The sequence below is a fragment of the Tinamus guttatus genome, unplaced genomic scaffold (genome assembly GCF_059628265.1).
Source record: "Tinamus guttatus ecotype Peru unplaced genomic scaffold, ASM5962826v1 Tinamus_guttatus_pri_ptg000451l, whole genome shotgun sequence".
Taxonomy (NCBI): Eukaryota; Metazoa; Chordata; class Aves; order Tinamiformes; family Tinamidae; genus Tinamus; species Tinamus guttatus.
Window position 1 is genome coordinate 2,310,546 of NW_028288985.1, and position 14,350 is coordinate 2,324,895.

Here is a 14,350-nt window from a genome sequence, read left to right on the forward strand (position 1 = left end):
TTATCGGTATATATCTAGTCTACGCTTACTGCTTATAATACTTCCTTTTTAATATTTATCTCTGTTCTACAGATATTTTACTTGGTTGTATAGCTCACAGTTAGTAGCAGAGTGATTTACTTGTAAGGTGCAATTGATAAGATAAGATGTACAGCTAATTTCCTTCCTTTTTGTAGTCATCCCTTGTGGATAGATGCATAATGATGTGCTGTGTATTGCAGAGAATGCCACCAGCCTATTGCTTTTCATGTTTTAGGAGTTTCTGTAAAGTATGAGCTAGACTTGAGCTTTTTACTTGCCTCCTTTTCTAGGGTTTGATGCCTATTTTACCTCACGTACCCTGGAGAACAACAGAAGGAACGTGTGGTTTGCAGAGTACTGGGAGGAGAACTTCAACTGCAAGTTAACGATCAGTGGATCAAAAAAGGAAGACACTGATCGCAAATGCACAGGTAATTTATTTCACTTTACCCTTCTCATGCTGCTCTACGTGGCCTGCATAGCTGATGCAAGGGAGCTTGTCAGAGGCGGATTGAAAAAATAAATTGAATTTTGGAAGGTTGTAGAGAAAATGGAACAGCAGCATAAGCCTTGCAGGACAAGAGCAGCAGTTGGAGAGAGACAAAATTACATTCTTGTATTTCTATTTCTGCTTTTCCACCTAGAAGGAAAATCAGTATTTTTCTTGAGGCCCAGAAATACTTTTATTTAAATATAGGGTGACTGGCGGATGGGTTGGAGGTGTCCTTGTTTAAATAAAGTGTATTTTTAGAACTTCTATCTTGTGATTTTGAACATTTGAATTTGAAAATTTAGGGGAAATACTCCCATTGGAACGTATTAGCACAGAATTAAATGTTTTAATTTTAGATAAAATTCAAGTTGTTGATCAGATTTTTGTTCTGATTACTGTTATTTTAAAACTGAGAGCTAAATAGATTCTTGCAGCTTCTACAAAGCAACATAGAAAATCCAGTGTTTGTGTTTGTAGCTATGTTTTTTCATAGTGTCCTGTTTGAGCACCATTATTTTCTAATGACTATCAGATTCGCTCCTCTTTATGAGCTATCTCTTAACATTCTAATACCTGAAGTATAATATTTTGCATAGTTCTGTTTCTAATCACGGGCAGATCCAGAGAATTTGTTTTAGTTAGAACATAGCTAAAATAGAAGTGGGTCTGATTTCATAACAATTTGCAGCGTCTCTTCTTCCTCAGGATAGCACATTTTTTAGACTAGCTGGCAATGTTACTCTGCTGCTGAACTCAGTCTGGATAATAATTTTCAATTGAATTCTTAAAGCAGATTAGGAACCATTGTACGGTCTGCCTCCAAATACTACTGGGTCATCTGGCTATGCTGAGAAGCCAGTGCTAAAGGCATCTGAAACATACCCGGGGATGTCTCAGTTAAGAATCTGGCTGAAAATATTTGATTGAAACAACTGTGTTTTTGAGAACATTTTTGATTTAATATGACTGCAGCAATGTTAGGTTTTTAAAGAGTTACGAATTGAGCAGCACTACTGTCCTCGTGATGCAGAGTGATATAATTCATTGGACTAAAGTCTTTATTCCCATGCTGCATGGGTATGCCTGTGCCCAAGTGCAGTCAAATGATCAGTAGAAACAGCAGAAGGCTGCCAGTTCAGCTTCTGCTCAATGAAGGAGTTAGACCGAGGGGATCTTGTCTAAAGAAATATTTTTAAAACTCAAATATTTAGGGAGTCTGTCCTCAAGCTGCAGCGAGCATTGATTTGAAGTGTAACCATTCTTAGTATGTTGAATTGGAATATTTTCTCAGGATTTAAAATGTAGTGTATGATTTTCAGACAGAAATTAAGTTTAAACACATTTTGGCCAATAATTTCATTCATTTTAAAGTTGCAAGTCTGGGAGGAAAAGCAGTAGTTCATTGTACTAATAAGAGACTGATTGATGCATGATGAGATGGCTCAATTAGCTCGAGTTGTGCATTTACAAAAACACTCCTACATTTCCCAGAGGACTACCCAAGCTTTATAATTGCTTTCCTTAGAAATAAGCAAGCAGTTTCGTGTCTCCTTGATCTGAATAGAGCTAGCCTTGACATTAAAAATAGCTGACAATATTACAGACTTTTCACAGAAGGTTTTCCTTAGGGTTTGCATAGACTTACCAGTCATATTCGTTATCTCCTGTATAAAATAAACGAAGCCATTTTATTATTAAGTCATAAAATATCCGTGCCCTTCCACTCTTCATACCAATAAAGTGTTGTATTCAATAATAGTGTTCAATTTTGATCAAAGAAAATGAGTTCATAGCACAATATATTTTGCTTTGGTTGAAATTTGATCAATAATCTCATTTTTTACATTGGCTGCTCTTGGTTTCCATTCATGGAGGGTAGTGGGCGTGCTGTGCATAGGAATAGTGCAGGTACAGGTGGGAATATGTTGCCAGTAAATTCAACAATTGAAACCCCACCTGAAGGTTGGAATTTGACTAGGAATCATTAAAATATCTTTAAGATAATTGCAGAAAGTGTTACTGTTTATGCCTTTATCTTGTTACAGAAGAGGATGAATTCTTTGCAGTTTGTGCTTTCTAATGTGAGCACCAAGGTGGCATTCTGCCTTCCCTCAGCAGCTTCAGCAGAAATACTTAAGTTTTTGATGGCTAGCCGTTGAACTGAAGTATCACATTATAGCTAGATATTGCACCAGGTGACTTGCACTGCCCTTGGTCATCTTTCTTTTCTCTTGTACAAACTGAAGTAAATTGTGCATCAGAAAAAGCATTAATGTTGAATTATATTGCCAATATGAGATTCTTAATGTCCCACTGATGTAATAATATTATGAATTATCATCATCACTCTTTTAAAATTTGATTGATAATTTGTAAGGCAGTCAGGTCCTGGGCTGTGGGCCATCAGTTTGACAGGAGTGGAGTTGCAGAGTGCTCGTGTGAGACATGGGAAGCTCATTCATGCTGGGGCTGTTGCACTTGATGATTCCCTGTTCCCTGGGTCAGTTTAGAGGATGGGGTGGATGAGGCTGGAAACCTGCTCACTCCCCAGCTTATCTGTCAGAGTTGCCCACTTGGCAAAGAGGAGAGCAGGGTTTCAGACCCTGCACCAAAAAAATATAAAATCAGAATTTTCAAGTCTTGCTTAAGAGTTTTGTAGCCAGAATATTGTTGGGTTATTTTTATTTTCCTGAAAGCTAGAATAAAACTGAAAACATACCATTTTTCTATTAAATTCTTTAAGTTGTTTGGGAGGAGGAGAGCACTGACTTCGCTTATTCATACAAAAAAAAAGTGAAGTAGCTTCAGGCTTGTATTTCCTGAGCCTCTGCATATGGTTTATACCTATGAATATTAGACATACTTGTAACAAGTTACATCTGTTGAGCACATATTTTCAGAAAAGCTGTTTGAATTACTGTGTCTTAGTAAAAATGTTTTTATAGAAAAGAATTAACATAATTTTCTTTGTATTAGAGGAATAATATTGCAGTTAATAGTTGTGATTCTGCAGAGAACCATGCTATCTGAACTCCCCCTTGCACAGTATTCCTCACAGAAATCAGCCTGTGTTTTGATTATGAGCTTGACAGAAGCTTTTGCATTAAACTAACCCACATGCTACTAATGCTCTCAGTGCTTTGAGATTTATCGATGGAGTTAGAATTAGCAGATGATAAAACATTTTTTTTTCTTTATGTGGATATGCTACAAACTGGAATGAGCACAATTTTCCAAGAGGTGATTGAGATCAGATATGCACTGCAGGGGATAGGTAATGCTGCCTTGCACCCAAACGTGTCCGTGCGGGCGGCGCTGCTGAGCTCCAGGCTGCTGGGCTGGGGACGGGCGTTGACGCGGGGGCCGCCCCGGCACTGTCTGCGAGCGGCGGCTGCCTCGGCCCCACTGTCTGCTCGGTTAGAAGGAAGCCCAAAATACCTGTGCTGGCCAAATTCCGTGACTGACAGCGGGTTGGATAGCTTCAGGTGCATCTTGACCTATTCTGAACTCAGCAGGAAATAAAAACATACAGCAATTAAGGAAAATTTTACATAAATAAGCATCATTTGTATGGTATTTAGCACCAGTGGAAATTATAATAGCAACGTCTTTGTATGAGAATATAAATATTTCCTTCTACATCAGAAGCACCTGTGCTCACTGGTGGCATAAGGAGGTGTTCCCAAAAGAGAAATGCAGTTACTCAACTGTGCGGAGGTCTCCACTATGCACAGAAAGACTATGCACACAGGAGGCAGTCCATAGCAATGCAATACTGACTGAAAAGGAAATTGCAACACTTGACTGTTTTCACTTGTTAAATATAGTTTTTAATTCAAATAGTTTTACACATGAGGAGACTTAATGAAGTGGTAGAAGTGTGATGTCATCTATCAGAATGTAGATTACTCAGAGCTTTTTCTACTTATCTGCCAGTGTAATCAGTCTGAAGATGATGGCTCAAGCAATGAGTTGCTCTAAAGAAAATGCTGGGGAGAAGCTCCTTACAAAGAAGTGAAAGAAATTTAGCAAAGGGGTTTGCAAAAGAGTGAGTGTTGGGTTTAGAATGTAAAATGGAGTAGAAAAAATTCTAAAGACCCACGTTTACTTTTGTGCTTAGTTTACAGGCTTGTAAAGAGTGTAGATAGGAAGAGTGTGAGGATTCCAGTATTTGGTTTGCTCGTGCGTACTGCACTGATAAGTGTCTCTTGCAGTCTTGTTTAATCCAATTCATGTGCTGTGCAGATTGGGAAGTGAACTTGCAAATTAGACTGTGCTGTGGGATCTCTGAGTAGGGCCTTTGTCTCGAAGACCGTGGCCATGTTTGTATGGAAAAGTAACAGAAAAAGATGGAGTAAGGTGTAGGGACAAGACAACATGACTTGCTCTGCCAGCAGAGTTTTACTGGGCAAAGCTCCAAAAACCTGAATCAGTTTTCAAATGTAACGAGCACGAAGAAAAGGCGTTCTGAGACCTGAATTTAACTCCCTTAACTGCAGATCCTAGCACAGTGGTTCAAATTACCTTGAAAGAAGCACCCATCTCAGTCTCCTTTGGCTACCCAAGGTGTCTTGTGCTTAATTTAAATCGGATACGCAGCCATCAGGAAGCAGCAGTCAGATGAGCACTGTGAATTCCAGAGCGAGGCGTTTTTGCACACATGCGCATGCCCTTCTGAAGGTGCAGAGAGAACAACTAGTGCTCTGAAGGGTGTCAGGGGCCTAAAACAAGATTGGCAGATGTCCTGTCCTGTATCCCAGTGCACTGCAGATACAACGGTTATTTATAGTGGGAATAAAAGGTCAGATTTCCATCGAATAAAGAAAAACAGCAAAGCAGTAGTTGTCATACATACTTATATTTGACAGTGAAGTTGTGAACATGTTGTGCATTTGTCAGTGTTTCCTGTAGCTGGTTTTGTATGAGAGAGGATTTACCCCTTGAAAGGAAAGACGCCATACGTAGTGCTCAGGGCTACCCTTTGTCTGTATTTTCTCAAAATAAATGATTTTGAACTTCTGACCCAAATCTTCCCTCATGACAAATGCATCATGCATTGAAAATGCTGGAAGTCCAAGTCTAGATAGCCAAGTTTTGGCAAATCACCCCAAATGTGACACAGCACAGTGGATCATGAACATAGAAATGGAGAGCTGTCGGAAGAAAACTCAGATAATTTGGAAAAACATTTAATTATTTGTGTCTGTCTTTGAAATTATATCAGTTGAGGTTTTTAAGTATAAGGAGCAGTAAAAAGATGGGTTGTACCATGAAGCCATATGTTAGAGAAAGAAAAATAATGAGAAACTAAAGATGTAACAAATAGCAGAGCCTGAGGATATCAGAATATTATTTATAATTTGTCTATAACAAGTGATCCTAGTGCATTAATAGATTAGCAAAGAGATAGAAAGAAAAATAGTTTCCAGAATGCTTTCAAAATTTCCCATCTCAGGAAAAAGACGAATTTTCTGAGATGTTTCAAGCACCTTTAATGACATAATCTAAATATCTAAAGTATTTTTTTAAACAACTGCCAGGAGGCATGATGTGCATGATTCACTTTTTATGAGAACAGCTCTGTGCTATTCATTAGAATGAAAATCTATTGGACTTCAAGGTGTCTGGAGATCTGAACTATTAACGTTGCCATATAAATCATATCAGGAAGAGGGGCTAAATTTAGACTGATTCCTACTGACAATATATGAGGGCTGGAAGTCCGGAAAGTGTCCCCTTCCGGAGCCTCTCGAGGTCACGCTGGCAGCTCTACACAAATGAAAGCATCCATGGTGTGACCTCCCTTGCAAAGCTGCCTCCTGTCTGTGGACAGCAGTGAAGGGAGCACGGGATGTCCTGTGTTCACCCTAGCACCATTTTGCTGGTACTAGTGATGTTTATGCTGTTAAATGGGTATTGTTGTGTACAGCTCTATGGCAGATATCAAGAACTGTGCAGAAAAAAAACAGGTTTGGGAGGGTCCAAAGCAACCATGGTCTGTTTTTCTTCATCTGCAGTTTGAAAAACTGTGTCCCTTCTTGAGGGAGGGGATGCTGTAATGTTTGTTTGGAATGAGAGGAAAGTTTGCAAGTTCAATCAAATGGCCATTTTGAAGTTTTGAAAGGGAATGTAAGTCTAAGTTCAGCCATCTGGAATGCTGTCTGATCATTACCTATGTGATAGAATTACACCAAAGACAAATGTGGAACAATTAAGCCCCCACTGATAGTAAAGCAAAACATAAATTGAAAATATGCTAACTGCAAAAGGTTACAAAAGTAAGCAAGGCAACGATCAGGGTCACAGCTGTGCTACATTGATTGTCAAAGCTGTTTTATGATACAGTAAATGCTGCCTTGACTATGAAGTTTCCAAAACAGCCAAATAAATAATATTCTACAGCTTTAACAGAAGCAAAGAGACCTTAGGTGAAAAACATATTCCAAGATCACACAGAGGTTGAACAGTTCAGTCAGCTCAGCATAATTATCAGACAATTTTGTGTATATCATGATGATATTTTTTGCTGCTATTCTTTGTAAAGGTGGGTTGAGCCTTGTTATCTCTGTGTGTAACATAAGGTACAAGGTGATTTACTTGCCTAGTGCTGTAATCAAGTGGTAAGGCTTCAGAGGTTCTTTTGCCATCTATTTTGCTACTTTTTTTCCCTGGAAAATAAGTTGGAAGTAATCCACTAGTCAGCAGCATTTTTTTCCAAATCTTGACCAATGGTATGATTATGGTATTAGGTCTTTCCATCTGTCAACTCCTGTTGGTGTCCAGTGTTGTCATCTTCTGTAATGATCAAATTACAGAACACACAATCTTAAACTGTAACCTAGTCCCAAATTGTTAGTCAAGGCACTGGCCAACGGAAATACGTACAGTAAAGCTGGTCATTTGGGGTCCTATTTATAAATAATCAAGTAATTTGTAGTGGATTGTAGTGGATTTGTAGTGACTTGGCTCCCAGCTGCCACTGAGCACAACAAGAGTTACATGTCAGAGTGTATTTTGGTCCAGAGTGAGTTTTGTAATTGTAACTTTTTGTGATTAATATTTCAGCATTGAAGTATAAGGGGCACCTGCTTTACTTTTCCTGTTTTACTAGGAATGCACAGAGTATATTTCAGATAAGAAAATGAGGTTCATTTTTTTTAATCTGAAGTCTATTCTCTTACACGTATTCACACACAAGAACAGAAAGTATTGCAGTCTCAGTGACTGAGAACAAAATGTGGTCTGACAAATCAAACTGGATGTAGTTTCCAAAAAATCTCAAGGCAGGTATAGCTTCAAAAACTTCATTGCATCAAGGTTTTCTGGAATGGTGTCCATTCCACAACGGGTGTATGAGACCCCACGGCTCCTGCGAGCCTGAGTTTATTCCCTGTTACATCTAAAGTTTAGCCTGCTTTCAGACCCAGTCTAGCCAGTTCTACGATACAGATGGGAGCAAACACAAGCTCACAAAGGTGAGCATCATTTAAAGCATGTAAAATTCAATCTTTATTTAGTGTGTGTATTAGAAATTAATGTGATGTTCCTTATTATGGAGTATTGTTGCTAGTGATATTGTGTTAAAAAAGCATTGATAGGAATTTCTGCTGCACTATGCTCATTTTGGTTTTAACTTGAATACTAATTTGTGCAGACGGGTACAGGACTGTGTTGTAAGGCACAGGGAAAGCCTGATGCCTCAAGTTTGATAAAAACAGTAACTGTCAGGGCAGAGCTGACCGTACCTGCTCTTCAGTGGGGGTACTAGTCCTAGTAACAGGACAGCTCTGTCTCGGTTTATCTCAGTATATTTATTATTGCAAAATCTGACAGTGCCAATTTAACTAACAAACTTTTAAGTTATAGAATGCATTCCCTGCATAGAAAATTTGTCTGATTTCCAAGTGTATCTTGCAGTATAAGTTATGGCTCTATTAGAGCCCCAGGAGGCTGTAGAGCTGCTTTGATACTGAAGATTACAGAGGAGATTAAGGAAAGGTTTACTTAATCGCTATAAAGATGCTACAAATGGCTTGCACCTGCGCTGGGAGGAGGTTGCTCCTTGTTTCCTGAGGCTGTGCTGCTACGTGGCAAAGCTTAGACTGGAAATTCGTCCTATCCCGGAAAAATGTTCCTGTCTGATTGGCAGTCTGGAAATCTGAAGGTTCATTTGCTTTCCCTAAGAAAATCCACAGGTGGTGGCTTGAAGGTTTTGAGATAAGAGCTTTTGTCTGTAATAAGATCTTCTGATTTAGAATGAGCTGGATAGATGACTATAACTACATGGTTGTATTACTGGATTTTATATTTCTTTATAAAAATACAATACATGGATTATATTGTAAAGAGGCTTGATTGTTGTCCTCGTGTTTGAATTACAATATTTACGCCAGGATATTGTTAGTTTTTCTCAAGCTGTAGTATTCAGCTACACTGAAATAAAGAGCTTATTTGAAGAAGTCTTCAAACTTTACACCTCCTGTGTGTATAGTAGTGTCTATTTCATGAATGAATTTCCAGCAAGTCCTACCTGAGGTGACTGTGGGGAGTCCTGGGTGTCTGTCCGAGGCCAGAGTTGCTGCCTTGTCCTGTGCTGGAAAGCCAGGAGAGCAGCAGGAGCAGCTGCGCAGGCCGAGTTCTCCACACTGTGTGTGTAGCTGGTGGGACTTGCAGTGTCACTACCGCATCTGTAGGCATTTACAATGTTATAGACTAGTAATTGTAGCTGTTAGATCATTGCTGTTTCTTTGTTCACAGGCCTCGGGAATTTAATGCTGCTAAATATGCTGTAGATGTATGAAGAGTATATGTTTTTCTGTTGGTACTTCACCAGCTGCTGAATTTTTTATGATACGAATAATAGCTTGTTGTTTGATACTGTGAGCGTTCTGCAATTTTTAAATTAAATCTCTTCTTAATGATGACTATCAACAAGTTCCCAACAGTATTATTGTTTGAGTTCTTTTGAAGATGCGTTTAATCCTTCACTATTTAAATCTAATGTCTGGAATTCATCCATTAGAAGCACCAGTGAAGTGTCTTTTTGATGTTTGTCCATTGTATGCATGATATATCCAAAAAATCGTACTCGCAATATAATTTACACTTCTTATCATATCCCCCTAAACAATGTGAAGATTATTGATTAATCCACAAGAATCCACTGAAAAAGATGTTGAGAAACTGCACTGTGAAAAACAATGTTACTGGCTCCTTTCTCCAGCAGAGGCATTAAGTGTTGCCCCTTGTACAGGGGGAAGGAATGACCAGGAATTCTTCAACTTGCATTTCATTCCTTTGCCCTCCTTTGGAGAAATCTGGTTCCCAGATTTCCTCTATGCTCCTTTGAAGGGCATAGAAGAGAATTTACTCCTCTATTCTCACTGATCTGGGTTTGCTTTTTTTGTTTTGTTTTGTTTTCTTTTCCTGCATTCTTTATTGCAGTATTTTCTTCAAAGTTTTGCCTGAAGCAAGAAACCCTGCTACTCAGTCTCTTAGGAATCATACTGACGAGCACTTGAGACTCTAGTAGGAAGTGAGGTTAAATTATATGTCATCACCTTCAAATAGATCTTTTGGAAGCAAAAAAAAAAAAAAAAGTTCATGCCAATAAGTTGCTTTTATGTTTCTTCCTTCTTCTGACATCCATTTCAAATTCATGGAACAAAAGTGCATTCTCTTGAAATTACTTTGTGTGCATATGTCTCAGGTGTCAGCTACTTCATTGATGAAGAAAGCAATGTTGTTGTATGGCTCCTCTGAGATCACTAAGTTTTTAAAAAAAGTAAAACAACTCACACCCCCTCCAAAACCAACAAGGAAGCAGTAAGAATTGGGAGCATGAAAGGAAGAATAAAACAGGCTTTCACATCACAATGAAAATGGTGTTTATGTTTTCCTGTTTCTTAGTGTTTTTTGATATCTTGAAGAGCTTTATGGTTACTTACTATACTGGGAGCTTGAGTCGGTTTGCTGGTTCTTCCTCTTACATGAAGCTTTGCTGTCCTGAGACCCTCCACTGCTGTCCCAGTACTGCTGTGGTGTATTCAGCTATGAGTTCAGGAGACACACGAAGTGCACTGCAGGAGCTGCCAGGGTCTCTGTAATAATCTAATGGCCTCTGTGGGTTTTGTTCTCTTCCAGGAATAGACTAGAATAAGTGAATAACTATTCCTCTATTCCTGAAGTACGTGGCATAAGTCTGCTTGTTTTTTGTTTTTTTTTTTGTTTTTCTCCTGTCAAAACCAAGAGGGGAAAATATTTGTCAAACTAATGCTGAAGCTGGAGTTAAAAATGTACTCATTGCTCAGTTGTATGCCAGCTCAAGAATGGGCTTGGCGGCCGATTTACTGGTCCCTGAGTTAAGTGATGTTAATTTGACGTAAACTAGGGATGCACTAACTTCAATCAGGTCCAGTTCTTTGGGTGTTTCAGTGTTAAAAGTCTGAAGACTATTTTTGTCTTCAAAAATGGCACTTGAACTTGGAAGTTCAGATTTGGTCTAAACTTCAAATAAGTGCGCTTTGGAAACTAACATCCTCATGTTAATACGTATTCTTATTTTCTTCAATTGTATTAAAAAATGAATGCATGCCTTTTGATATAGTTGGCTTCATATCTGGACTTTACTGTATAAAATTTCTGGACCTTTAATATTCAACCGAATATGAACTCTTTTCAGTAGAGGGTTATAATTTCAGAGGATTTCTGTAGGAAGTTGGTGATTTCTTTGATTGTGTTTATTCGTAATTCCAGTCCACCATCTCTCCACCCAGAGAAGAGAAGAAGGATTGGTAGAGACTTATGTGTATGTCATGATGTAGATCACTTACTCTTTTGGGGAGCATGTCTTTTCTTTTCAATGAGTCCAGTATGAAAAGCATGATATCTTAGTGTGGGATTTTTCCTAGGGTATGTATATTTGTAACAGGCCATAAATTAATGTTCCTAAGTAGTAACTGTTTTAATAACAAATGGAGCTTCACCGTTGGACTGTATACAGTGCGTATGCACATATATGTGTGTGTAAATATATATAGCTATATATATCTTTGTGTATGCATGTGTATTTTATAAACAGCTGACATCACAAGAATTGTGCAGTCTTTCTAGATGAACTAGAGTAGGGTTGGGGCCGAGGTAAAACGTGAGCAGATCTTGCTGCCAACTGCTATATCTCTTTTCTGAGTGTGGCTGAGGAGGGAGTCTCTGTGCCAGGGTCCTTCCCTTACTGTCAGAAAAGACTTGAAAAGCTTTGCCAGTCACAGACTACAAAATGATCTTGAGACTGATTTAGAGTGCCTTGAGGGACATCTATGCTGAGAAGGCCTTAGCTGCTCTCTCACAATAGTTTTCTGAGAAGTTTGTACTCTTTAGAAGAATGCAGTGCCAGAATTGGTTTTAGACAATAGATTCTGGTCCTGTGCTGGTGAAGCTCTAGTTCATTGATGCAGGGGGAAAGATGCAAACATTTGATGTGAGCAGCAACAGGAAAATGGGCTTCTTTTCTTCCTCATGAGTTCTCGCAAGTTCATTAACAATTTGGTTTCCTTTCCTTACTGGTTTCAATCAGCAAATGGAATTCACTGTGCTCTATTTCAAGTAAAGGATTATTTTTTCTGCCTTGTATCCTCCAAATGAATACTTTAATTGAAGGTCTCTGAAATATTTGCAAGAGGTGATTTCTGTAGAGTGCTGTCTTGCACCTCCTTACATTATCCAAACTTACAGGTACTGCAGAAAGCGATCAAGACTCATCTGAGGTTAGAAGAAAGTGTCACTCTGTAAATGGAACAAGTAGACTGTGGTGTTGCCACCCTTAGAAAATAATAGATTACACTTTTGCTGCTTTCATCAAAGCAGCTCAGAACACTTAACAAACAGTAATTACGTTTCACAAAATCCTGGTGAGACAGGTAAGTATAATCACACATTTTTGCAGCTGGACAGATTGAATCATGCAGGTGTTATCTGCCCAAAGTAAAACAAGTCTGTGGACAATTTCAGAATAAAAATCAAGGGATCCTAATTCTTAACCCATTATGTTCTCCCTGCTAACCCTCTGAAAAGACCATTCTGTTTGCTGCTTAATTGCAGAGGCTGCCAGTTATCTGCTCACACAACAACAGCAACAACAACGAAAAACAAGCAAGCCACCTCACTGCCTGTTTTTACAGTCTTATCACCAGACGACTATTTCATCTTGAATCTGAGAGGGAGAGAATGGTTATGGCACTAATCTGTTGTTTAAAATACTTATCTTCACTTTTATGTGACACTGCTATTGAGTTTTTTTAGGATCTTTTGTGTTTTAATTTCTGTATGTCGCAGTTTTTCATTTATAAAATGCCTCTCTTTTCTCAGACTTTTTATGTCTTGGCCTGTGAGATGAGATCTCTGAGGCAGAGAGTTGACAGTTTCTACCACGCAGGGTACAGCAGTAATAAAGGAATGATTTTCAAAGCACTGCTTTCCCCTGGTTGTTGTTCAGATGACATGAAGGGTTTGGATTCCAAAAATTCTCCATTGCTAGAATATTTAAAGGCAGTCAGTGGATTCAGAAGGATGTTTGAATCTCGGCAGGTAGAGGAGAAGGGGTGCATAGCTAATGCAAACATACTGAGCTTCCTGAGGTTACATTAATAGTAGACATGTTGGCTGAATTCTCTTGAGCACCGCTTAGGTTGCATCTCAAGTGATTCTTTCTTCCCTCAATCTGGCTACGGCTTTCAATTAGAGACTGGGATTTGAAATGGAACAAAACATCAGACTTTAAAATACCAGCTGTGCTTTATTTTTAATACTTTCTCCACTCAAAGACATACTTTGGGAACATGCTGAGCCTGATGTTTTTTTCCTTTCTGTAAGATGGTCCCTGTAGATTATAGTTCTGAGTTTGTAAGTGCAGTAGGATTTGTCTTTCTAGATTATGATAATTAACTTTAAAGAATAAGGGTTGGTAATTCTGCTATCAAGAAAGTGCTTTTGTGTGTGTGTATGTGTGTGATCCCATAACTTTGTATTGTATTGACTAAAACATGCATTTCTTAAAATGTGCCCAAAGAGGATTACTTTGTATTTGATAATAGGAAAACATTGTTCCTAATTGTACTTCTGTGTGTGTATGTGTGTTTGCTTTTAATGTGCAGGGCAGGAGCGAATTGGCAAAGACTCCCATTATGAGCAAGAAGGGAAGGTGCAGTTTGTGATCGATGCCGTGTACGCGATGGCGCACGCCCTCCATCACATGAACAAGGACCTCTGTGCGGATTACCCGGGGGTCTGTCCGGAGATGGAGCAAGCAGGAGGCAAGAAGCTCTTGAAGTACATACGCAGCGTTAACTTCAACGGTGAGCTGAAAGACTATTTTATTGGTAGCGTTTTGACCACTCTAAGTTTTTTTTTTTTCTCTATGAAACTTTTGTTTATTTATATTTTCATTTAATTCAGATGGAGGTTTTTTTTTTGGTTCACTAGAGTTTGTGGTAGAAGACTGTATTTATTTAGTGTCTCTTTAAAAACATGGTGTTGCTTTACTTGAATTTGATATTTTGTAAAACATTTCAGTTTTGCAGGATCCCAGGTAGCCAATGCAAATAATCAGAAATTGTTGCTGCTATTTTAGAATATTTCCAGAAGCCTTTGATTTCCTATAAGTGAAACAAATAGTTGAATGAAAAACTTCAGGTCGTCTTTGATTAAACATGCCTGTTTGAGCCCTAGAAGTTTGTTAGCATCACATACATCACATATCTATATCTTTTTTATTTTTTCTTATTTATTCACTTTGTTTCCTTTATTTGGAGAAAACTAGCAGGATGACATCTGGTACCCTTA

At 38.6% G+C, this 14,350-nt stretch overlaps 1 protein-coding gene across 4 annotated transcripts in view; it reads left to right on the forward strand.

The window, feature by feature from the left end:
• GRM7 (glutamate metabotropic receptor 7) overlaps positions 1-14,350 on the forward strand; it is a 283,339-nt gene that overhangs the window by 170,191 nt on the left and 98,798 nt on the right. For all 4 annotated transcript variants that reach the window (XM_088532061.1, XM_088532062.1, XM_088532059.1 and 1 more), the window contains exons 5-6: positions 312-452; positions 13,663-13,863. In XM_088532061.1, coding sequence (XP_088388187.1) covers positions 312-452; positions 13,663-13,863 — 342 coding nt within the window. The remainder of the gene's footprint in view (positions 1-311; positions 453-13,662; positions 13,864-14,350) is intronic.